This window comes from Mercenaria mercenaria, chromosome 10, assembly GCF_021730395.1.
Source record: "Mercenaria mercenaria strain notata chromosome 10, MADL_Memer_1, whole genome shotgun sequence".
NCBI lineage: Eukaryota > Metazoa > Mollusca > Bivalvia > Venerida > Veneridae > Mercenaria > Mercenaria mercenaria.
In genome coordinates this window covers 14,096,432-14,124,393 of record NC_069370.1, presented here as the reverse complement: position 1 = coordinate 14,124,393, position 27,962 = coordinate 14,096,432, and the positions used below count along the sequence as shown (strand labels likewise).

Genomic DNA, 27,962 nt, shown 5'->3' with positions numbered 1-27,962 from the left:
CTTAAGAAAAGTAATGGGGTCATGAAATTGTAGTGTTCAACTTTTAAATTTATCATTATTTTTTATGAAGGGGCTTCCATCACAAGACATGAACAATTGGTAAGAATAAAATGTAGTTAATGAAAAGAAGTATTTTGTTTTAGACGTGCAGAGTTTAGATTTCATAAGAAAAGCCAAAGCTGTGACAATTAAGTTTGGTTTAAAAAAGTAAAACACAATCGAAAACTATCCTTCATGCAAAATGTCACACTTTTGGTGCAGAGGGGACAAAATTAGCTATATAATTTAACATAACTTAAAAAATGCTTGAGCCATTCATCTGAAATCGCACACATTTCTTGAATACATTGGTTTGGATATGATTTGCCCCAAAACACATTCTTAAACTGAACTGAATTAAAGTAAGGTGAAAAAGAAGAAAAGGCTTCATTATTTTGAAAACCACCCACATAAGGAAATCAGCATTATATATGGCATCTTGACAAGTGTGGATTTATGTATCTTAAAACTACTCATGTAGCTTCATTTCTTTATGCTGATTCTGTAGGTCTACAGCACAGTTGATTTCTGAAGTTGAACAATTCATGCTATGTCTAATAAATAATTATGATACTATTTATTAATCACATCTTGCTGTAATATAGGCCTGCTGTATGTTATTTCATTCCATTGTATAAATGTATAAAAAAATTATATTTTGGTGCATGATCATGCGTCATTCAGACCCTTGACCTTGTCAGCTATGCAGAGATGTCCTTTCTTTGGCTTACTTATAGACATTGTTCTTTTTTTTACGAAATAAATGTAGAATATAGAATCTATATATAGAACATTAACATTTTACCTAGCTGTACTGTTGGCCGACATCATGTATTCCTGTTGAACAAGAAATGTCAATGTGAACGCCCAGCACAGGTTCAAAAAGGTTGCAAAAATGACATTGTTTCAATGGTGCAGGTATTCATTCATCTGAAACAAACACATGACGGATTAAATGCACAGTTGACCTTGATTCTAATTACTGTTACTTTAAAAATATTGATGGTTTTTGCCGGATGATTCAGCACGTCCAATCAGACATATTTTATGGCATAAATGCAGAGTCTATGTTCAAATAATGTCAATTCGAATGCAAAAAGTACATCAATGTTTTTTTCTATGACAATGATCTATTCTGTCTATTCTGATCGATTCACTATCTATGAAACAATACGTTAATTCTGCATCGACTCTATTTCAAGATCTGAGAATGATTTGTTGTAGATCTTCCAGTGGATCTAATGATAATCTATGTTCTCCGCCCAAAAATAGGCAAATCAATCTCAGATCTTGAAATAGAGTTGACTGATTATCAACCTTACATTGAACTCGTTGCAAAAATAATTAATTTATATAAATCTATATAACTTTGCACTTACCATTGTTGCTAGTCCCAGAACAACTCGACCTGTCAAAATATGTAAACACGAGGGAGGCCTTTTAATAGGACAGTCATGTAAACTTCCGAAGGAAATAGTCCAAATTTATTCCAGTTACTTCCATATGCGATATTACCGTGAATGATAATTATATGCATAATGTATCGCATATAGTAGTCCAAATAATTAGACGTGAAAAAGTTGTCATTTGACGTTCAACAGTCAGTATTCTGACATTTTACATTTTTACCATCAAAGCCTTTTTCGACGTCTAAACGCTAAGTATGAAAGAACTGTAGCATAAAATCAATTTCTTTAACATTATAAAGTCGGTAAACTTTGTACCTAATAGCAACAAAAATACCTTTGCTTCAATTCTGCAAAGTTAAAATGATTTACAATCCATTATTATCCATGAAAAGACGCTTCATCTCTTTGACATCGAATGTTTACATTTGATATGCCACCATCTTGTTTCGAAATTGAAAGTACCAATTAAATTTGATCGGCGGTAGACGAAAATATTTTTCCCGCCAAATATTTTCATTGTAATTTTGATTTTTTTTTCATCATAAATGTATATTTTCTATTTTTATCCAAATAAATTTTAAATGTCTCTTCTGGAAATAGAAAGATTATTGACATTTATAGTTTCTCTGTACAAGATAAAGAAAAGGTAACTTTCATTCAAGAAATGATTCTAATATGCAAATCATGTTTACATCCGGAACACCCTTGTTTATTACCGTGCCACTGTTCAAAACTTTCAACGGATTGGATACTGGATTAATTAACTGGTTAATTAATAACAAATAAGGTAAAATATAACTTTTAATTGCTGCCATAAAGCATATTTATGATTATTCTTCATACTCAATGTGAAAGTTTCAGTCATTTTTGCCAGAAAGTCGTTAAAAAACCTTCAGATCAAAATTCAAATCTGAAGCGATTTTTTGGGCTATACGTTATTTCAGTTCAACGTTAAGACCTGACATAACATGGAAAATAAAAAATGTAAAATATTAATCAAAATGAACTTATAAATTGATATGAGTTATGTCAGGTCTTATATTGAGGACTATCGCATATAGATTTAAGCATGAATTGAATGTTTGTGAATCATGTGCTTTAACTGTTTTCACGTTAAGCGCCGAAAATTATGAAATCCATAAGACCATGTGCTCAGCCTGATCACATTTCTACGCACTAACACATTTTTGTATGAAGAAAAAATATGCTGAAATTTACATTTTATTCTGTCAATTACTTTGTGACTGCAACCGTTACTAAAAATAAAATTAACACATCTGACTTTTATGTGTATTGCCCTTGTAATGATATTATGGATTTTTGTCATAGATATGCATGTTTATCTCAAATTAGTTGTGAAATGATGATGTCTGCATGAAAAAAAAAATAAAATTATCCGAAATTATCGACTCTAAAAGGCACTTTCATCACATTTATTTAAAAATTGATTGCTCGCAGGAAGTAGATATATTATCTAGGTACGTATTGGTCACAATTTTAGGCAGAATAATGCTTGAATGTAGCAGCTGTCGATTTTGAAAAAATATGACCACCTAAAAATATTTTTTTTCTGTCTTCTGTCCGGATTTTCGGGTACAAGATGGCATTTGTTTTTCAAGATATATACTTCAAAGGAGAGCTAAATCATTTCAATAGGCATTTCATTCATCAAATTATGTCAAGCACTAAAATGTCGATATTTTGGCTATAGAATGTACCTTAAAATATATTTGAGAACAATCTAGGACTGGAATTATAACCATTTATACAATTTTACGTCCGTAAAAAGTAGCGCACCAAAAAAATGTGGATTGACTTTTTCCAATGGGGCTAGCGAAAAAAAACAACAACAAAAAAAAAAACAATTGTGTTCTGTAAATATTCGAGCGGCAATTCCGATGAACAACTTTTTAATTTGGTGAGGCCTGATAAACTTTTTATAACATACGCATCTACACGTATAAATGTTTAAATATAATGCAATTATCATAAATTTGTTCAATAGCCTGAATAGGATTGATAATACTGAACAAAATAGAAAAAATAGTACAACAACACACACTGAATTACGTCACGCACCCGATACGGAATTCAGGCGTCAGTGTATGGAAACATATTGACGTTTTCGGTACCAGTGTAACTTAACGGGTTAGAAACGATTATGTAATAATATTTATCCTGTCACTTGCAGTATTTTCGACCCGATATCAGGGTGCCGTATATCTTTCTTGATATACCGTCAGTTGACACGTGACCAGTGATATACGGTCAGTTGATCATGTGACCTTATGATCGATATTGTTGTCATAAGAAATTTTGCATTGAAACCATCACCATTGTTTTGGAAATTTCCGAACTAAGAAAATGAGTGGTCAAATGATGAGTTTTTATTCAAAAAAGAAGAAGTTATTGCGATTTTTAATTGTAACCACATTATTGTGTCGGTGATTACGTCATTATATAAGTGACGTCATTACGAAAATGACGTCATTAAAACTGTTGTCGCACACTTATTTTTGTAAAATAAATTGCCAAATATCGGAAAATGAAGTAAGAATCTAATGACAAGATAAATAGAATAATAGGTTAGTGCCTAAGATGGAGAAAGTTTATCTGGCTCGGCTCCGAACGTTATAATCAGGTTCGCCTTCGGCTCACCCGATAACCTCCTCCACCTCGCCAGCTACGGCACTAACCTATTATTCTCTATATATAATTCACTAGGGATTGGTAAAACGTGGGTACATTTTGGTTTCGGTACAATTTGACCTGCAGACGCACAACACAGCGAACTTTTGTAAAAAGATTATAACACTGGCATGCAGTACAGTGTAATCAAATAATGTATTTGTTTGAAAATTCTGTTAGAAAATATATAATATTTATAGGCTATTAGCTTTGTATCGGGAAATATGCACGAGTTCGTATTTTCCAATGCAAAGATAATAACTTTTTATGACATACGCATCTACACGTATCAATTTTATGTAAATATCATAAATATATTCAATAGCCTGAATAGGATTGACAATACTGAACTAAAAATAAACTAGAATGTGTTTGAAGGAAACAGGGTGTGCCCCCCCTCTCCCACTGGTACATTTATCACACATAAGGGGAGATTATTCAAATGTTTGCAGTCTTAATGGGGTTTAGCCTAAAACAAACAAAATTATGAAAAGGATTCATTATTCTGTACCATATACATTTTGAGCTATGAACATCACAAACAAAAAATCCACTATTCTGGCTATTTCAAGGGCCATAACTCTTTAATTAAACGCAAAGATTCTCAAGAAGGATGCCAAGTGTGCAAGGTTATATCATAATAAAGATTCAAGCAAGGTGTCATGATTTTACATTAAATACTTTTTGAGTGAGGCACATAATTAGGTCAAAATGTGCATTTTTTACTTTTTCAAGGGCCATAACTCTAAAAATAGGGAGCGGACCAAGGTGAAAAACAAAAGATGCGCAAGTTCATATCATGATTAAGACTCCTGCAAGGTTTCATCAATTTATATCAGATACTGTTTGAGCTAGGCGTGTCACAAGGTGAAAATGTGCATTTTTGACTATTTCCGGGGCCATAACTCTAAAAATAGGGAACGGAGCCAGAAGAAAAATAGGAGGTATGTAAGTTCATATCATGATAAAATCTCATGCAAGGTTTCGTCAATTTATATCAAATACTTTTGAGCTATATGCGTCACGAATTTCGGACGGCGCACGGACAAGAGCAAATCTATATGCCCCCACCATTCATGGCTGAGGGGCACAAAAAATAGTGCAACAACACGCAATGAATTACGTCCCGCACCCGATATGAAATTCAGGCGTCAGTGTATGGAAAAATATTGACGTTTCCGGTACCTGTGTAACTTTACGGGGAATAAAAACGAGAATGTAATAAACAACAATGCCTAACTTTAAACCATAATCATAAGATAGACGTGACTTGAATATTTACAGCTATGAAAATGTAGCATTTTTAACTCGACTTTTCCGATTTCTGAAGTTTTTGATAAAAGTGAAATATTTTGCTGCCTTAATAGCCTTTGGCTTGAAACTTAAAAAGTCATTTACTGTCAAAGTCTACACACACAAAAAATCCCCATAACTCTGATTTGAATTTTGACAGAGTTAACCCACATTTTTACTCAGAAAACTTTGGTTAAAGATTTATGTAACATCCAATATCTCTGTTACTTTCAAAGCTATTGACTATTATGCCACTTTTTCTGGTAAAGCTCTAATTCAGAGTCAAGCACTAAGAAGTCAAAATTTTCTAACCTTAGTCCAAAATATTAGACGTGTACATGCTCATTTTACCTTCAACAGTCATTATCTTATTATTTTACATTTTATTTTCAATCTGCATTGTAACGTCTAATCAGTAGAATGTAGCATTTTCTCACACGTAAATATACGATGTACGCAGGTTATAGCAGTTGAACCTACCATTATTTATGATATTCTAGTAATATATCGTTAAAATTTACCTTTAAAACCCCTTATATTTGTCAATTGTGTACAGTTTTCAATACGCATTCCGCCATATTTCAAGTATATTCAACCGGTTATAATATATTTAGAATCGCCTTAGACGAAAACAATTTTCCACGTGAACTATTTGCCAAGTTATCTAGAGGGAAAATATTTCGTCTAAAATTGATTTTCAAAATAAACTGTGTTTACACAACATTCGGAATAGACCAGCAATGTTGCACACCATAACACAGATTTTTTGGTTAGTTTTATAAATCCTTTCAAAGTACTTTATTAAAAATTCATGAATGGCTAAAGTTAGTTCAAACAAATTAGAGCATAGGAGAATTGTCTTACTGAATAGAACTAAACTTATTACAAATACTATTTTCAAATCTGACCACCTGATGTATTAAAACGAAAATAAATCTGTACATATTGCTATTTTCAGCATACATAAAAGTAGTGCAATGTGCGGACAATTATTTTTGTACGTATGGTGTACCAAACTGCCTAAAATTGTAAGACAAGTCTCAGACTTAATGTGAACAAGATTTGGCAACGATCCAAAATTCTTTTCAAGGATTGTGCAAGTATAAGAAAGATTTAAGTTATTATAGTGGAATTTATGTACTTAACGCGCTGCTTATCTCACGGAAAATTTAAAAACACAGTGAGAATAAATCGCAGAAAAAATGTACAGCCAAATATGTTAGGAGGTAATACAATTTGTATACAGTTGTAGATAACTACGAAACATTTTACAAAATGCAATCAGTTGAACTTCTCACGCGAAAACCTGATGATTAAAATCAGCAATATCTCAAAAGTAACTTTTCTGTATCTAGGTTCTTCGTTAAACAATGATATTTTTTCACACTTTCATAGATTTAAACTGATAATAAATGTGCATTGAAATTCCGGCATAGAAATTACGAACATTGAGATCAGTGTTCAGTATACACCTGAAAATGGTAGACTTGCTATTTGCCGAGTGCACACTTGTTTTCTATCGTCGTAAATATAAAGTAGACTGTCTAGTAAATATTCGTACACATGCATAATCTCATAAACACTTCTTTAATGTATGTTCTCTGAAATGAACAAATAACTGGCTCAACTGAGACACCATACTTTAAAGTAAATTCAGTTTATTCACCACGAGGTTCAAAATGCACGGAAGTCTCGTGATAATACATGCCTTTAAATTCACATGGTTGAAGTGTAAACAAATAGTTAAATTTGCTTCGTTTTATTTCTCACGGAAAAGATCGGACGGTTTTTTATATTGGAATAATTATAGAACATCTATGCATTTAAAGTTGAAAGTTGATTGTTCTCTACAGGACGTAAAACTGAAACAAGTAAGCACTTTTACTTTTTCAGCAATGTTCCTCAGGTGAACTTTGTCATTGTTTACGAAGAGAAATCAGTTTTGTGTCATCTTGAAATGCGTTGTTCGGCTGAAACGTATAGTTCCTGGAAAAGATCTATAATGGTTTATTTTAGGGATTTTGTTTTATTTATAAATTCAACACAATGTGCAATATTTCCAGTTTTTGAAAATGATTGAAATTCAACTTTATTTAAGAAAAAGTTTCGATCTTTCAATAATATTTTGTCAGCGGATGCTTACAAATTTTAAGTGAAACGGCTTTCTTGTCTAAGGGAGGTGTATAAAGCGAAAAACTATCATTACACATTGCGTTTATTCTTTAAATGTGAAGGATCGGTAACAGATTAAGGAGATCGGACAGTGAATTACTATACTAAATGGATATCTCTAACCATGAATAAAGAGACATACATATTTTAGTAAGGAAATCTCAGGTAAAAGAACAATCATATATTTTATTCCTTGAAATAAGCATGGCGGCGAAATATTTTAGAAAAACTGTGCACGTGTTTTGCGCATTAGAATGTTTAACGACATTTTCTTGAAAAAGTAACGCTCGTGTGCACTATTTTGGCATTTGTTTGATTTGAAAATAAATATTTTATAGCATTTTAGGTTGCATACGATACCAAAATGTTGCAAGAAAAATGTTCACTCATTTTCTTCCAAAGCACCGTGGAGATAGGGTTCAGCGTAGCTTTCATGCTCGCAAGTTTACCTACAGATATATCTTTTCAAGTTTTATCATACATTTTTTGTGTCCTTGCATTTCGAAAGCTGTTTCGAGGGTTCTGATTTTTCACATGAATTTCTAATTTCAGTTTGCGGAAATACCTTAAGAATGTGACATGGGTTCGGATTTGACAATTTTTTCCCTTCGAGTCATATTTCTGTTAAATTTTCGTTTGACACTCAGAAAGTGAATATTCTAACGTGTAATCGCAACAATGATGGAACTGATGTAGAGATGGTACCTAAAAAATTCAAATTCATCTTTACAGGTATTTTTCAGAGTGAAATGATAGCTAAGTGCACTACTTTTCTAAATATATTTATGGTTTTCCTCTTCTCCATGTCAAAAATAGAAATATTTGATATCTAAAAAATGACTTTCTCAAAATATCTGAAGCAAAATGGACAACTCTTGTATTGACCGTTTTTCAAAGATTTTAGGACTTCCCCAATTATAGTCTATATCAAAAGCTCCCACAGCTAAATAAATTCAATAGAGTATAATATAAGTTTAATCTACTTTCAACATTTTGAAAAAGCCTATACTGAACTTCCTTTTGTCTTTTAATAGACTAATCAAGAGTCTAAAACGCTTGAAAAAAATCTGAATGAAAGAGAATGACAAGCTCTTTATTATGAGCTTACCAAAACCATACCAAAATTGTATCTTAAAGAAGTTATTAAAGATTTTATATTGTAAACAAACCCCTAAAGGAAACCATTTTACCATCAATATTTTCCACACATGAATGCACTCAATTCAGGTGATAATTGTTGATATATTTGTAAATGAGTGGCCCCAACATATATAATAATAATAATAATAATAATAATAATAATATTTCTTTATTACGTCAGGTTACATGTGCAACAACAGACAACAAACAAACAAACAGCTTTTTTTCAAGTTGTGTAAACAGTTTAAGTTGTAAATTAATGTTGATATCTGAAGTTATGAACTTATCCGATTACTTTGTTTTCAACAATAAATGAAACACCTTATAGTTTGTTTAGGGTAGTTAACCTGTAACGAAAAGCATCAAATAGAGTAATCTCCATATGCTTTTTCAGCATTTATTCGTTTTCAAGGAAAGCAAATGATCATGCTAGTTCCCTCCAGAGAATGTTTAAATTGAGAATTACTTAAAATACATTACATAGAGTCATTACCTATCAACTGCCTTAAAATGTAGTAATTACAACCTCTACCTTAAAACATTGTAATTATATTTGATGACAATGAATTTTTGTGTTACCAATTTAACAGTTTTGTTATTTCTCATTGTTGGATATATACATTTTACATTTTGATATATAGATGTTGTGTAAACCAATGTATCACCATTGAGAACAATAAATAAATAACTTTGGCCAAAACATCAAAACTTAATAACGTTTCTTAATGTCGTTAATTTTCTTCAAAGGAATTTATGCATTATTCTATATCATCTTTATGCATTACTAAACTTTCTATCAGGGCCTTACTACAACTTACAAAATAACTGTCGGTGTAAGCCATGAGAAAAGCGTGCATATTGTATATTGAATACAAAGGGATTTAAACAAATGTAGGTCATATTTTGTCTGCCTGATAAGTTGTTTGGAAAAGGACCTGTCTGATTTTTCTTTCACTTTTGACCAATGTTTAATGTTGGCTTCAGTTTATTGGTCAATTCAGTGTTGTCCCCCTTTAATTTATTTGGGTAGGTACCATCTCTAACTGATGTTATTTAATTTTATTCCTTCTGGTTTATAAACAATAGACCACGTGACTTTTGGCGCGATTTTACTACACATACATGTACATATGCTACTTTTGGCAGGTGGCGCTGTGTAAGGTTTTTCCAATTATTAAATGAAGCTATTTATAAACATATCCCAATGTCCTGCAGTTACTGAAACATTAGGCATTTTAATTCATCAATTTGAGACCGCGTCAGAACTTTTGACTCGGTGTCTTGGAGATAATTTTCTCTTGTACATACTTCCTGATAACATGAGGCGCGAGGCAGTGTAAAGAGATAGATAGTCGAAATAATCCGACGTATAAGCTTGTCTAAAGAAATAACAGGTCTAGGATTTTGTATGTTCTGTAAAATTATAGATAGAAATCTTTGAAATCATGGATGGTCCATATATGTACTGTACAGTATATTTTTTTGCTCATCCTTTAACAATTCTAAAGAAATAAGATAATGTCCGCAAAAATATACTAAAATAAAGGAAAGTACATTAAAAAAAGTTATAATCTAAATGTGAATTGAGTTATTTATACACACCTATGTATTATGATACAAGAAATGACATTGTATAAAATGTTACATGTATAAAGTCTTCGTTTACGTTTCAGAAAGGCAATGTTTACAAGTTTAGCGCTCTTTCAGTGTGTCTCTAAATATTTCTGACATAATATCATACATAAATTGATACTATTTATAAGTACAAAAACAGAAAATCCAAATTATTAGTTATCCAAATATTATTATTAGTACAAAAAAGAAAATCCAAATATAATTTCAGATACACCAATATTTTAGAAATTCCTAGAGTGAAAACAACTAAATTTGGTAAGAATTCTTTTAGGTATGCTGCCCCTGTGCTGCGGAATTCACTACCAGAAAGCTACAGAACATGTTCAAACTTAATCAGTTTAAATCTCTTACGTCTTGTTGGAATGGTCAAAACTGTAGATGTATTGCCTGTAACTCCTCATCAAAGTAAATTAATATTTTCTCTTTTCCTAAGTTAATCACAGCACAGGTGCGTATACCTAAATAATATTAATCATTTATTTTATTAGTTGTCTTGTGCCTTAGTAAAGAACAACAACAGAACATATTCTTTTATTTCATCCAGGCATTTTACAATACAACATGGATATATATCATAGTAAAGATGAACAATAGAATGGTTCCGGCACAAGAAGTAATGTTAACAAATAGTAACAGTTATCAATATGGGCGATTTTATTGATTCATTAAAATCGGTTAATTATTGAGAACCAAACATTTTTCTCTATCAAAATCAAGTAAATCCAAAAACTTGTTGATTTCTTCTGATTGGCTTACATTCTTCAAAATTTATTTTGATTGGTTCTCTTTATACAATTTTGATAGGTCAGTTTAGTAAAGCATAATTTTTTTTTTTGTGTTAACTTTCTTCATTCTGTATTTTTCTTTGGTCAGATCACGTCGTAAAAATTTAGTTTTTCTGATACAGGAGCTAAGGTTAAAACCATTAGTTTATCCTTAGAAGCTATGTGTATTGAAAGGAAATTTACCTCGCAGAGAATTGTTTGCAGTTAATGGGGGTCTTCATCTAAATTTAGAAGGTACAAGACGGTTAAGACAGTTTTTTATTAATACGGTAGCACACATGTAAATAAAAAAAAACATTTTTGAATAGGAAGCATTTAATTGTACAATAAAGTTTTCTTTAGCCAATTTATTACAATTTTCATTTTGAAGAGATATATTTAATAAGAAAAAGAAGGTTTCAGTCACCACACTGATATATAACATTTTCATGAATATTCTTGTCAAAATTGTGATCTTTACTGTTTATAGTATTTATAACATCTAGGTGGTTACCTTGGATTCAAGGGTTTTTTTCCCTTTAGTTAGTGTTAACTTGTTAGCTTCACTTTGAATATATGATATCAAAGGAAGTACTGGGATCTCAAAGTAGTATGTTATACTTTGGATTCAAGGGTTTCTCTAGAGGAAATGGTATGTGACGTTTCCCTAGAAAAAGGACAGAGTCAAAATATGAACGTACTTGTGATGAAATAAGTGACATTTGTGACATCTTTATGATGTGTATATATATTTTTCAGGATTTCATTCTGATAAAACTTTTATCAGAGGAAAGTATATATCTACAAAGTACTATACTTTGTGGTATATACACAGTTCTAGAGAAAATGGTATACAACGTTTTCCTAGTAAGCAATAATAATACACTAGTGTGTTTTGTTGACTTTGTTGTATGCCTTTTTATGATTTCACTTCGATGTAAAATATATCGGAGGAAGTTATACATATCTACAAAGTAATAACTAATACTTTTGGATATTACAGTGCTAGAGAAAAGAGTATATTACATTTTCCTAGTACTTATAGTAAATATCGACACTGATAATGTTGTTATATTCTAGTGTTAATCATTGGTATATTATTCATCATCTTGCGCAATGTATTGATTTCACTCTGATGAAAAATTTGTCAGAGGGACTGGTAAATATACAAAGTGATAACTTATACTTTGAGATATATATTGCTAGAGAAAATGGTATGTCACATTATCCTAGTACATAACTTAATAACCAGGGACATTGCGAAGTATGACATAAGAAAAACAGTTATATATTATGTATTGTCATCAGTTCTATGTGTTAAATGTATTGTGCATGTATAATTTGTGGGGATTTATTTGAAATTGCTCATGGTATACGTTATGCTGGGCCTGTGGGTTGGCGTTTAATTAAATATTGACATGATTACCCTACTCATTTATTAAAAAATTGGTTACTACCACTTAAGTTATACAGAATAGTGTTTGAAGTAATGATTAATATATAATAGTATAAATATGTCTATGTCTTAAGTGGTTAATTTGTGATTTGTATTGTATTAATTAATATATCGTGATCTAATCTGCACCTATTAAAATCCTTATATTCTACTCTGTTTTTTTCTATATATCTTAAATAAGTAAACTGAAAAATAGGGGATCCTATAATTGACATTTACATGAGCTTTTTTGACTTGTATCTTAAATTAGTTATTTTATATCTAAGTTTATACCAAATGAATCAATTCACATAACTAAATGTATGTGATGATTTGTGGCAGTTGTGCCCAATACTCACTTAGAATTTCCCTTTTGTTATAGTTTCTGACTAATATTTATTTTATTGAGTTAAGCCACATCTCTTGGCTCAGTTCTATTCATAGTCTAACATTGAGAAAAATCGAGCGTAACTGGTTAGGTATACAAATTCAACATTTGTGGGGTTATTGCCATATCACATTTTGACATAAGCCGGAGATCATAGACATTCAGTTCGGCTTTCAAACTTAAGGTTTTGGAATAAGACATATATAGCTTAACGTCTCTTTTTAGCTCGACTATTCGAAGAATAGGGGAGCTATCCTACTCGCCCCGGCGTCGGCGTGAGCGTCACACAAATGTTAAAGTTGGCGTATCACCCCAAATATTTTCAAAGTCCATTGAGATATCGCTTTGATATTTTGCATACTTGTTTATCATCACGACCCCAGTCTGTAAAAAGGGATGAGGCAACTCTTTCAAGCATTTTGACTGAATTTTGACCCCTTTTCGACTTAGAATATGTTTATTGTATTGTTAAAGTTTGTGTACCTCCCCAAATATTTTCAAAGTCAATTGAGATATTGCTTTGATATTTTGCATACTTGTTAACCATCATGACCCCAATCTGTAAAAAGGAGGAGGCAACTCTTTCAAGCATTTTGACTGAATTATGACCCCTTTTCGACTTTTGGACTTTCAAAGTCCATTGAGATATTGCTTTGATTTTTTTTTTTGCATACTAGTTTACCATCATGACCCCAGTCTGTAAAAAGGATGAGGCAACTCTTTCAAGCATTTTGACTAAATTATGGCCCCTTTTCGACTTAGAATATGTTTATTGTAATGTTAAAGTTTGTGTACCACCCAAAATATTCTTAAAGTCCATTGAGATATTGCTTTGATATTTTGCATACTTGTTAACCATCATGACCCCAGTCGGTAAAAAGGAGAAGGCAACTCTATCAAACATTTTGACTGAATTATGGCCCCTTTTCGACTTAGAATATGCTTATTGTCATGTTAAAGTTTTACTCGTAGCTTATATTATACTATCAGGCACTGAGAATAGTCGAGCACGTTGTCCATTGGCAGCTCTTGTTTTTTATTCTGTATTTTATTGTGTATTTTAATTCTAGGTGTTTTATTAACATTGTGTTAATAGTTTTAAATTGACTGATAGGTTTTATGTATGCATTGTCTCTTGTAGCTCTGTATAGAGTGGCTGTATACTTTTTATTTGTTAAATAATTGACTATGTTCTATGTAGATGATGTATACAGATGAGACGTAAATAAAAGAAATCAACTAGGAAACTTGAAATTCACTTTCAGTATTAAGTATTTATCAAGTAAATGGAGAGCAGGGGTTCATTTACTAATAAATAGTTAGAAACTCTTGTATAAAATGCTAAAATCATTTTCAACAAAAAGATATATATATCGGGGGGACATTTAGTATAAGAGTGCGATATATACGCGCCTGTAATATAACCGAACCTCACAACCAATTCGCTGAGAAAAGTAGTACCTTTACGGCAATGTGTAGGCGAATATAACAAAGGTGTGCCGAATGGGGCAAAGTGATGTAGCTGAAAATTTTTCCTGTCGTCTGGGCGCCGCCATTTTGTTCTACTTCCGTCAAAGTCGGGAAAATTGTACTTTTTTTTTTTTTTTTTTTTTTTAATTTTATATTTGAGTTACAATCTCTATGTTCATTATATTTGAGTTACAATCTCTATGTTCATTATATTTGAGTTACAATCTCTATGTTCATTAGTTGTCTTTATTTTTAAAAATGTTATGTTATGGAAATAATTCCAATTTTGGTTTTATTTTACGAAGTGCGTGTCCCTAGTGGACAGGTGCTCACAGGAAATGCTTTGTTGGCAGTGAATACAGAACTTCATTTGATTGCTGAATATTATCCATCACTCAAAAATAATGCAAGAAAGATTTCCTGTTGGTAGAAAAAAATAAGATTTTCTTTTAAAAGATCAAGCATTGGCCAGAAAATGGGATAAAATGTCATAAATAAGCATAAAACCATAAGAACGCCACAAACAGGTAATGACGTCGCAGTGACACCGGCTTTCCATAAATTTTGCAACGTATGATATTCGCTGTTACAGGTATAATGACACTAAATTTTTGTTTCTTTTCAAGTGAATAGGTTCACGGAATTGTTTTAAGCAGTGAATAGTTTCTTTGTCGTTTAAGCTACGCTCGCTCAAAGGCTTTGCCTTTTTCATATCATTAAAGTGTATATTATATATATAAATGAAAATATTCTATGAAAAAGCTGTAAACATTTTTCAATTATAAAAATAATTATACCTGTAACAGTTTTATTATATTTACATGGATAATGTGTGAGGTATTTGCTTTAAGCGGTTAAGAGAATTGATTAGTTCTGCACGTGGATAATGAGGATTTGGATTTCGTGTTTGTCTTTTCACAACTGAAAGGAATGTCATTCATAAAATAGAGCAAAAATGTAAATAACATACATGTGCTTAACTAATGCTATATATAGAACACTGACGGATTTAATACTTAAACATGTGTACGAAGATGCGAGTTACGGATAAATATGTACATGTAAGTGACATCTTTTGAACATAAATATTTCAGTTGTAAGGCAGTAAATTAGTTACATATATACCTATGTTAGTTAGTTAGAAATATAAAATTACTTAATATTGATGATACTCGAAGAATATAGAAATGTAAAAAAAAAGTAGAAAGGAGGCGTTGGGATTATCTCTTAAACTGTTTCATAATAACGTCAATGAGTTTTACTAAATGTTTCAAGACTAGAGCGTTGTTCGATCCTAATAGCGATTTCAGAGTAAGGTCGCGTCTTTGGGAAAATGCTGCGTTTTGCATGAAAATTCCTCTTTGTCTTTCGAAAAAATTACAATGAAATAAATAATGTCGCTCAGTGCCAGTTTGATTCGAGTTACACAGTGTACACTTTCTTTCGTTAAACGGGATACCATCGTACCGCCCACCTTCTACTGGGAGTTTATGATTTGCAGTTCTAAATCTGAATAAGGTTATACATTCTTTTAGGTCTAACAATTTGAAATATTCTTCAAGACAATGATCTTCTTTAAAACTATTGTAAATTAGACCTTTATTCGACTGGGGAAGCTGTGCATACCATGACTGTTTATATTGGTCTATTAATGTTTGTTTAATTTGTTTATGGATGATTCCATGATTTATTTGGGCCTGGTTCTGCCAGAGATCTGGTCGACCTACAGAGTTCAAAATGTCTTTTATCTTAGAAATCCATTTAAATTCATGATTAGGACCGTTGACCATATATTTGTAAATTTCGAACGATATTTTATTTTGTTTCCCAGTAATGAGACGATTCCAAAATGATATCATTCGGGATTTAACTATGATAGATATTGGATATCGACCAAGTTCGCCCATTAGCATGTAGAGGGGGGTCGATTTTCGAGCTTTAGTAATTTTACGTAAGAAATCATTATGCACTTTTTCTAATATTTCCAGATTTTCGTATCCAAATATGTCTGATCCGTAAGTCAGTATAGGTAGAACGGTGTGGTCAAATAATTTGATAATAAGGTCTAAAGGTAAATCTGAATTGTTCTACGTGTTTTCTAGCTTTAAGAAAAGAACCATTACTGGAGAATGTTACCTCTAGATAGTGGTAACTGTCAGAAATCTCAATATTTTCCTCCCCTAAGCAGAAACTGAAATTTCTCAATGGTCGAACCCCAAATATAAGTATTTTAGTCTTGTTTAAATTTACCTTTAAATGTCAATTAGTGCAGCCATTGTTTTAACTATTCAAGCAGTTTTGAAGGTCAGATGACGAGTTCGAGATTAAAATAGTATCATCTGCATAGAGTAGAACAAGAAGTTTAAGCCATAATGTTAGATCTTGGGAATCAAGTAGCTCTACTCCAACAGATGCACTATTCTGTAAGTAAGTCTGAAGGTCGTTTAATGAACGAGTCTGAGGAAGATCCATTATATGAGATACGTGATTTTATATTTTTGTACATGTTATTAATAACTTCAAAGAACTTTCCATCTGTAGAATTTTGTAACAATTTATGCCAGAGACCGACTCGCCATACCTTATCAAATGCTTGAGAAAAATCTACAAAAGCACAAAAAAGTTTTTGCTTTTTTTTTTAAGTATTTCAATTAGAGAATACAATGTAAATATATGGTCCGCACACGAGTAACATTTCCTGAAACCGGCTTGATTTTCATGTAAAATATTATTGTCCTCAAGATATTTTGTTAACCTGTTGTTTAATATTGATGTAAATAACTTTCCTAAACAGCTTAAAATTGTAATTGGGCGATAGTTGTTTGGGTCATTTGTCTGACCTTTATTTTTAAAGACTGGAATTATTTTTCCTTCTAGCCATGCATTTGGGATGAAGCCTGTGTCTAGCACACAGTTAAACAGCTTAACATAGATGGGTAACAGAATATCTTTCGTACTCTTAATATATTCATTTCTAATATTGTCTGAGGGACTTGATGCTTTACCGTTACTCAGATTTTGAATACATTTCACTATTTCTGCCTCAGTTATTTGGGAATTTAAGTGAATATTTGAGTTCTGCGAAGGCGTTATGTTTTCATAAAAATTATTTTGCTCAAGAATCGTGTTAGTATTTACATTTTTAAAATGGTCATAAAATTCGGTAATGTTAGGAGACTGATTTTTTTTTATTTTAGATTTAAGGTTATTAAGGAACTTCCAATATTTCTTGGGATTTTTTCACTCATATTTCGCAACTTTATCGAATTATTTTGTTTTTCTTTTTCGATGTAGAAGTCCATTGTTCTTTTGTTTATCTTACTAGCGTCGCGCAGGCGTAATTTATTTACTTCAGCTGGGTATGAGCGAAAGTTGTTTTTAGCTTCATGGTAGTTATTCCTAGCTTTATGGCATTTTGGACCGAACCAGGATTTATTTTTGTTATCCTTATTAGTAGTAATATACGAATTAGTTTTATTTTGGAAAGTTTTTCTTGCCGAGTCCTGATAAATTTTCTGTAATTCTGATATTATATTTTCTATGGTATCTTGAGAATGAGGATAGCTTTGTAGCTGACAATACAGTGTATCTATGTTATCTGTATTAATATTATTTCTGAATTCATTTTCGAGGTTGCTGTTCCATGGCGATTTATTATCCGGGATTAAATTATTGTCTAACTTAATTTCCCAATGAAGTACACTGTGTCCGTCCGACAAGAGTGCATCTGTTTGAATAATTTCAAAATCGGTTACATATTCAACACAATCCGCTGTGGCTATAACATAGTCAATAACTGAGCGTTCTCTGAATGTAAAATTACCTACATTCTTATCGCTAAACACTCTTCCGTTTAAAACAAAAAGATTATTATTTCTGCAAGTTTCGATTAAGCGAAAACCGTGTGCATTGGTTTTAGTATCAAGCGAACACCTTTCTAACGGTACCGATAGATTTTCAAGTAAAGTATATTTAACTAGGTCAATTTGCATGTTTTCGTCTATATCGAACAATTCGTTTAAAAAGGGGTCAGTAGGAATAAAATCTTTTAGCTTTGCAGTTCTAGAATTAGTGTGACCGGCAGTGAAAATATATTTGCTATCGCCACACATTTGTGTTATTTCGTTTTCAAAATCATTTAAGTCATCTTCATTGAAAAATCGAGAATTCTCCGGCGGCAGATACACAGAGCCTAGAATGATATTTTCGCTCGTACTAGTATAGGTCTTACTTATGGAGACCCATAATATGTATTCAGAATTATTCTGCAGTATTTGAACGAAAGGTGCTAATTCATTACGTACATAGATCCCAATACCTCCTGATGTACGTTTATATTTTTGGCTCCTATGTTTTGAAATAAATACGTAATCATTGACATCAACAATATCAGTACTGTCAAGATGAGTCTCTGAAACACAAAAAATGTCATACTTGTGTATCAAATTACAAAAATCTGGGTAATTTAACCTTTTTTGAGACCACTTACATTAAGACAACCAAGTTTGATAGAGTTTTTTTTTCTGACAGGACTTTTCACTATCAGTTCCCCTGCTGTCCTAGTTACGTTCATCTGGATTCAAATATGGTGTTGATGCACTAGATGGCATATCCCACGGTCTATTTATGGTTGGTTCGGGTCTGGCGTCATTGGGATTCGAACGATCCTTGGCTGAGGCGTTGCGAGCTGGGGCATGATTACGCGGCCCACGATTGCGGGGAGATTGCGACTGTAGCCGTCTAGGTATATGTCCACTACTCGATGAAGACCTAAACCGGCTACGCACCTACACAGAATTAGCGTCTGTTTTGTTGTTTGTTGATGTTGTATCCATACGCGCACGTGAATTTCCAGATTGCGTGGGAGGTATATTTGTCAATACTGGCTTTTCAATGTTGACACGATTGCCTTGCATTATGAGGTTCCATTGGGGAAACATATCAGCTACGGTTTTACCATCCATTATAATTTTGGCAGGGTAAACAATGCCTACTTTGCTTCCAGGGTAATCTTCCCTAAGATTCTTGTACTTCGGCCAGAGAACTTTCCTTGCTTGAACTATTTCTGGGGGGAAGTCACGATTTATATTAAAATGTGTGCCCCTTAATTTGTTGGCCTTAGATATAACAAAATCCGTGTCTCTCGAGTCAAGGAAATACACAATTATCGCTCTCGTAGAGCCCCTCTCGAACCTGCCTAACCTGTGTGCTCTGGGGATCGGAGGACAGGAGTCGATTTCCAGACGCTCCTTCAAGAATTCGGCTATAGTGCTTGCACAGTTCTCAAATTTAACTTCCTGTATTCCGCCGAATATAAGATTATTTCGCCTATTTCGAGCCTCTAAATCGATAGATTTGTATTCTAACAGTGTCAGCCGATCTTCATGTATTGACAATTGTCTCTGTACGTTATAAACTTTGTTTTGCAACTCCAGGCACTGGTCAACTTTTTGACCGATAACATGCATTTCTGAGTACAACATCGACATTTTATCACTAACGGAAAGATTTTCATAATTATCAATGTCAGGAATGTTAATGTTGTGACCACTGTTACCTCCACTGCTTATTCTATAACGTTTTTTTATGATTTGTAACTTTGGCCCACTCCGAGTCACCTTGGGCAAAAACATCTCGGTCGCCATTTTGGGATTGGTCAAGCACATCAAACGTATTTTGTGTTGAAATGTCAGGGTATTCTTGGTTCATGTTACCTGTACTTGTTGCTGAGGCCATTATTAAAGTCTTTCAGTACACTTGCTGGTCAATATTACTTATACATTACTTATATAGAGTTCAAATATAGACTTTTCTGACTAAAATTTGTCAGCTTAAAAATGGCTGACCGCCCTGCTCTTGACCGGAACCGGAAAAAAAACTAGTATTCCTTATTTTGCAGTTTGCTTCTCCTTTTGTTTGTTTCATTTGCATATGATTTGTGTTTATTACTCTGTGCTTAGTGCTTGCTTTTGTAATAGTTTTTGCAACTTTACAGTCAGCAATTGCACTTATCATTCTTATTCTTTTGTTTTATGCATGGTAACTTATTGCATGACCACATAATATCCTTTCTGTTTTTTATATGTGTCGCATTCTTTTATTTATGATTTCGCTGATTGTTTTACTATGTTCCTAAATATTATATTTAATGTATTTGCTCTCTGTGAGAAAGTTGCTGATCAGTTCCTCTCAAATCTGATTTGAGGGGATAATTGATTTCTTAAAACCATTTTTTCTTTTCTGTCGCACTTTTGTGCTGGTTTTGCTAATTCAGTTTTTTTTACATGAAGTTCTTATAGAAGTTTTTAGGCCGCTGGTGAGGATCAGCAGCTTTTCCACAGCTTTAGATGTGCTTAATTTGTGTATTTTTAGATGATATATATAGAGAGAGATATTTCCATTTACAGCTATTTATATTCTTGTTCACTCATATATACTTGTTAAAGGCCGGTTAAAAAGCTCACCAGAGCTTATGTTTCATACGCTTAAACGACTCCCTTTATTTCTTTAGCGAAAGGATGTACAACAATTTGCTTTACGGGGAAGTTTCAATATATAAATCTTAACTGATTCTTTTTGTACATAATCTAAACTTATATTTTGGAATCTAGCTGGCGATGAACTGAAAATAAACATACCGAAATGGAAATTAATTTGTATTTTTTTTTAATCAAAAAGTACATGCGATGCACCCGTAATTCCCTCGTAAATAGAAAATTAAAAAATACTGGCCTTAATGCTTTAAAAATGCATTGATAAAATGTAACAAAATCGTAAATGAAAAAATGTTTTACACTTTGATGGAACTCAAATAAAACTCGAATAAAATGATTGTGCACATATTTCATATGCGAAAATGGTGCACATATAAAACATTTAATAACTTCATCATTTTTCAATATAGCATGCTTTAATATCGTACATATGAGTCTATTAATACATTATTTACGATAATTAAATAAAACCTGTTGATTTATTGAATATTCTAACACGATCCGCAGCAACTGCTATATAAACATATAGCGAAATCGCCTATACATGAATCTACGATAAAATATGGTTGGCTGTTACATTTCACCCCCTATGATTGTAACATAAGAGATTCTACTTCAGTTCCATTACATACGAATTATTTCAGGGCCAAACGGTTGAAAACAGCATTTCAAAAACATAAATATAATAAGTCATACTGACTTATGTGTAGCTCCGTAAAACACGTTCTTATCTCTACGAGCGAATTCAATTAGCTCAATTATGATTCAGCGGTGACGTCATAAATGTATGACATAAAGTATGACGTCATAATGATGTGACGTCATATAAAAGTTAAGTTCGTCACTCGTAACACAGGGTCAACTCGTCTAATTTGATGATTCTGTTCATAATTAGTGTGCGAGCTGTTAGATTACTAATTTATAAATACTTCTCAAAATTCTGATAAAAAAAGAAACAAATATCTATACGTTCCATTGGCTATGCAACACTTTCTAACCATAGGGGGTAAATTGTAACAGCATATGACCCGAATGACGTATTACGCTGAAAATGTAGTACTGTAAAATGCGAATTATTTGCGTTGTTAGAATCGAAATAATAAATATGTTCCAATAATTTTATCAATTAATAAAACATGGGCAGTCGTTTGGATGTGAATAATTAAATCACTCGTGCTACGCACTCGTGATTTAATTATTACGCATCCAAACTCATGCCCATATTTTATTAACTGATAAAATATAGGAACAGATTTATTATTTCTTAATTAAACAAACGCCGAGCTTTTTTGCTATTGTACCTCATCATGCGAAAATAGCGTAAAAAGATTTTTACATGGTGCGCTACGATAGGTTAACATATAATACCTAAAAAACATGTTGATAAACTAAATAATATACCAACGCCGAGCTTTTTTGCTATTAAACATCATAGGCGAAAATAGCGAAAACAAAATTTTTTTTCATGGTGCGCTGTGAAATATCATCATCATTTTTTCGATATATCATGGTCAAGTATCGTACATATGAGTCCATAAACATTATTTATGATCTTTTTTTTTTTAAATGTTAATAAATTATACAATAAGCAAAGGCCGGGGTTTTTTTTTTTTTTTTTTTTTTTTGCTATTAAACATCAACTTGAAATGGCTCAGGGTTGTGTGATTTTCCTACACACTCAACGGAAATTGCCGATTTTCATTACGAACCTTTTCCAATATGTATTATTCAAATGACTGAACTGGAAGGGCCTCACTGAACTAAGCGATTCCGCCTGTTCTACAGACACATGTCTAATTACCTATAAATAATGAAGCACTATTCTTGCATACCAGACGGGGATTTCCGGTATCTTTATCGGTGCCGGGGTGTAAGATGACCCTCATGCTGTAAATGACGTATTACGAACTACATATATGCAAAGAAGTAAAAAAAATATTTTTATATCTCTTTGATATATGTAGCAATTTACGTCTTTCCTGTTTACGGACATTGGTTTCCCGCGCTTTGTTTAAATACGCAGCTAGAAGAAATAGTTCTAAAAAGAAAGCCATTCGATTAATTTTATTTCTATTTTTATATCTTTAATGTGGTATGCAAGAAAAAGATTCTGTCACTGGTTGTAGGTGCAGATGGGAATATCCGGCTCTCGGGTAACTGTTTACGCGGTTACTCGGCTGGAGCCTCGTAACCGCCTAAACAGTTACACTCGAGGCCGAAAATTTCCATCTGCACCTACAACCAGTGACAGAATCTTATAAGACTTCTTTTGCATTCGCCCCTCGATTATTTTGACAGAACACCGCTGTTTTAATGACATTTTTAATTGAGTCAATAATATTTTTGTGCACTAAAATCATCAGTTATATAAATTATCCTGATTTACCGCGAATTATGATAAGAAAACATTTCGTGTATTTAAAGGTAGCATATTATCAAAATCAGTTTATTAACTACGAGGTATCACACATATATCTTTTTTTAAGTTACTACAATGTAAATATACTTTGGTCAGAAAAAAAATGTGTCATACATTTTTTCACGCCGGTATGAAATGAAGTTATTGTAATAAGTTTCATTTAAATTACGGAACCAAAGACCTAACACGCAGTTCACTCTTTTGCAAATAGTTTGAAAAATACTCAAAGAACGTTTCTGAAATTAAGGGGACAATGAGATCGATATATAAAATGTTATAAAATGTTAATACAACAACATTTCAATAGTATTTGATTGCGTAAAAATATAATTTTATGCATTTTGATACCAAAGCCCTTTTTTAAAAAGTCACAAAAGCACACATTAAAGATGCCTTTTTAGACAAGGAATATATTAAAAATGCATAGAAATAAGGAAGCGTAGATTTTGTTTTTTACAAGGAAATGTTTGATTTTCAAACACATATCTAATGCTCTTTTGAGATAGTGCATGAAAACGCCATTATTTTGTTTTTGTTTTCATTTCCTTCCCTCATAACGTTTTTTGTTAGTTTGTTAGATGTTTTAGTGTATTCTTGTGACTTGAAGTGGTAAACTGAGCGAATTTATATGATAGCATAATTTGATTTTGTTAAAAACAATGAATTATTCCAAGCGTAGACTACATTTCAAAATTATACGTTTAGTAATTTTTAAATTATTGGCAGAAGAACTAATGGCGAGTTAGCAGTTTTGTTCAGTATAGTATATTTGTATATTTTCAATATCAATTCATTAACTACGAGGTATTATACATGTATCCTGTTTAGCCTGGTGCACAACTATTATAATGTAGATAAACTTTGGTTAGAAAAAAAGCGACATTTTTACACGCCAGTATGAAATGAAGTATCTAAAGGAGCATATATAATAATTACTAAATATCTTGCATATTTGAAAAAAATAACGTCAACTGCTGGTACGTTGTGAGAAACACACCTTTAAGTCAACATGTTTTGATATGGTATAAAAATGGTGATATAATAATAATAATAATAACAACAACAAGAAATGGAACAACAACATTGGATGGACGGACGGAGCTGATTAACAAAAGAAAAATACTATACTGACTGTTTTAAACCGATATATATATATATATAAACCATTGTTAAAATGAAAATAATATACAGAAAAAATATATATAACACCTAAAGAAATACTTAAAATAAAACTGATTAATTCAAAAATAACATACGGAAAAATATCTCTCTCTCTCTCTCTCTCTCTCTCTCTCTATATATATATATATATATATATATATATAATACCTGTAGATATGCAGAAATATCCAAGCACTACCGCAGCTAAACTACCGATCAACATTTTCACTTTAAACATGACTTTAACCACCAGCAAAGTAACAAATTCAAATGAAGTTTTAAAACGTCAATTGTCACGGCACACTTACTGTAGCCCTGAACTGTCTGCCCCCTGTTACGATTGTACTTGCTGATTACGTTACAGTGCGTCTTAACAAAACATACATAACGATACACAATTATTGGAATACTTTAAATTGGAATTAAACGCCGCGACTCCATCGGAAAGGGGAAATAAGCGAAACATCGCTATTTTGGGGAAAGTTTAAAGGGATAATCGTCCACTGTTAACATTGTTTTTACCTACATTAGAATGGTACACAGACATATTTCATCGCTGTATCTTTTTCACACTTGTCGTTAAAGCTCGTGTTTATCACTCGTCTCCATGTAATTTCACCAATGTGACCCAGACCCTAAGAACTTCAAGAAGGTGCAACGCTAAGTTACATTTCAGCTTTAAAATGCAACATTCTCAAAATAATTACGACCACCAGAATACAAAAAAAAAAGATCAGAAAATGCATCTGCACTTGCGAGTGTCGTGCTTTATCGCACAGTGCCATGCATACAGTACAGTACAGTACAGTACAGTACAGTACATGACAGAACAGTGCAGCGCAACGAAGACTAGCACAGCACAACACATCTGAGTATGATAAGTTCAATGCCGCATTGAGAAATCGGTGCCGTATAGAGCGAAGATGGCACATACTGCAATAAAACCTGGTGTAAAGTTTCAGGAGTGTAAATTCATTACAATGGAAGAATTGGTAATTTGAATTTTTAGAGATTTCAAGACTAGGATTAAAACTCCAGGACATGCCGTGGCGTCGAATGCATTGTCTCTAAACAAGTGATAGAGAAAATAAACGAGGACAACTAATTATTATAAATAGATGGGCGCGATTAAAACATGAGTATCTAAATACATAAAATAATGTTAAGTAAACAAAAAGTAAGGGTCGTGCGGAATAAAATGATAATTTTTTATCACATGACATAAGAGTTTTAGCTTGAATACGTACAATATAAATCTGCCATATATAGTGCCAAAACGTGTTACTGATACACCGATGTTCCACAGGTCCATGCGTATTGATACGAGTAGATACAGACTCACACGTATTTATTTACACGTAATACATAACCGTGTAATTTTAAGAAAGGAATTTGTATTTTTGAATGGAAATCCGTCTAGCGTTGATATTTTCTGAATAATTGTTCATTTTAGTTTCAATATAAATCAAATTTCATTTTAATAAATGTATAATTATTGAACATATTTCTATTCCCACTAACAATTGAGCAAGTTTCAAATTAAATTGTAATTCAGTTATTTGTTATTGAATACTTGTACAATAGGCGTGTGATAGGTGTGTGATAGGCGTGTGATTGTAGAATAAGATATCAATTCCTTTACATAACGATAACATCATTTTACAGATTATATGCTGTAAAGTACTTTAATTTGTAATGTTTCACCGGTATGTAAATTCCGAGCCGGTGAGAGCGATAAAATTAATGATAATTTGTGCATAATTGGGAACTGGTCAAAGGTGCCGCGATTTCTTTCTTACAGACAGTTATTTATGCCCTCTAACAGATTTGCATACCTTATTTAAATATTGTCAAAAGGCTTTCAGATATGAGTATACGCTTTAAGGTGTCTGTACTAGAAAGGAAGAAGAAGAAGAAGAAGAATCTAATTCAATTAGATATCAATTCGGTCTTGTCTACAGACAGTTAATCAGTAAATATTTAGCCCTAATTGATAACGCAGCTTGCGATTTCTCGGCGCAGCCGTATTAAACGCGTTTAATAAAGTGCTTGATGATGTATTATAGGTATTTTAGCTATACGACATACATATGCAATAGCCTTGCTAATTGGATGAACATGTTCAATATTTTCACTGTGTCTTGTGGTGAGGGAAATGACAATGGGTTCATATTGAATGTTTTAAAGGTATTTTTCCGTCTGTATACTCAAGTTATTATGTCTGGATAAATGTAATCAGTATGTCTATAAATACGATAACGGTCTTATACCTAGTTTATATACTACATGTTACTAAACCAGATGTGGGTTTCAGCCACAGGTTTCTGGTGACAGTCTATTCTCTTGTGTGAAAGCATTTTCATGCAAGAATTTTTTTCTCATCTGACGTACACATGTAACTAGGAACCACTTCTGGTGATATTAATCCCAAATACAGCTTTTTGGAGTAGATCTGAAGGATATGGCCAAAACGAAAGTAGGTACCCCGTTCTTTGTTGATTTATGCAAGAATTTATACATAACATATTTTCTAAGTACACTGTGCTGACCGTCTTGTTTATTTTATAACTAAGTAAAAAAGCAAGGATATAATAATATACTTAAATGAAATGCGCACATCATTATAAAATGATATGAGTTTTCACACATATCAAAAAGCACAAAGCCTAACGGGCCTAAAAATCACCACTGACTGTAAATTGTAAAATGCACAACTGAAATTAATGATATACAATAATGTGAGTATTGGTTACAGTAAAGACGTACAAATAAAAGGAGTCTTAATTTTTTGTTGTGTGTTTCAGCGTGATCAGAAAATCTCTACCTAGATTAGAAGCTTTTTAATTTACATTTTAATCAAACGAATATGAAGGATTACGTCACGTTCTGGGATAAGGAGAATTCAAAGCCCTAAATGGACAATGTTAACAATAATTCTAACACGACCCGTTCCATTTTTCCTATAAGACAAAGAAGGTTGAAAATGTTGTGTTATTAAACGACAGTTCATTTTTCTGACGCAACAATTATTACGTCATAACGCCAAACGATATAGCGCTAGAAAAGAAACCAACAGAAAACATGCAGATACTTAAATTAGATAGGTGTCATTAAGAATATACCTTAAAATCCTTGGTAACGTGTAAGAAACGATAACAAAAAGCCCATATTATTTTTCTTTTTAACGCATGTTAGCTTTTCTTGTCGAAACATTAAAAGTTTCTACTTTCTTTATCTATTATAAACAAGTCAATTTGACCAACGTCTCCTATTGTCAACGACGCCGACGTCAAAGCTTTATTACACTAGTGTATTATCATTTTTATGTCTCCCCCAGGAGACATATTGTTTTTGCCCTGTCCGTCCGTCCGTAGGTCACACTTCATTTCCGAGCAATAACTGGAGAACCATTTGACCTAGAACCTTCAATGACCAATATCATTTTTATGTCTCCC

At 32.4% G+C, this 27,962-nt stretch overlaps 1 protein-coding gene across 3 annotated transcripts in view; it reads right to left on the bottom strand.

The window, feature by feature from the left end:
- Positions 1–24,836, bottom strand: part of LOC123561024 (uncharacterized) — a 78,479-nt gene extending 53,643 nt beyond the window's left edge. Inside the window, exon 1 of one of the 3 annotated variants that reach the window (XM_053552290.1) lies at positions 24,676–24,836. In XM_053552290.1, the coding sequence (XP_053408265.1) occupies positions 24,676–24,745 (70 nt within the window). In that variant the 5' untranslated portion in view covers positions 24,746–24,836. Of the gene's footprint in view, positions 1–844; positions 861–24,675 lie in introns of those variants that run through there. The other 2 variants (XM_053552291.1, XM_053552292.1) reach the window with 2 other exon arrangements.
- Between the last annotated feature and the right edge of the window lie 3,126 nt (positions 24,837–27,962).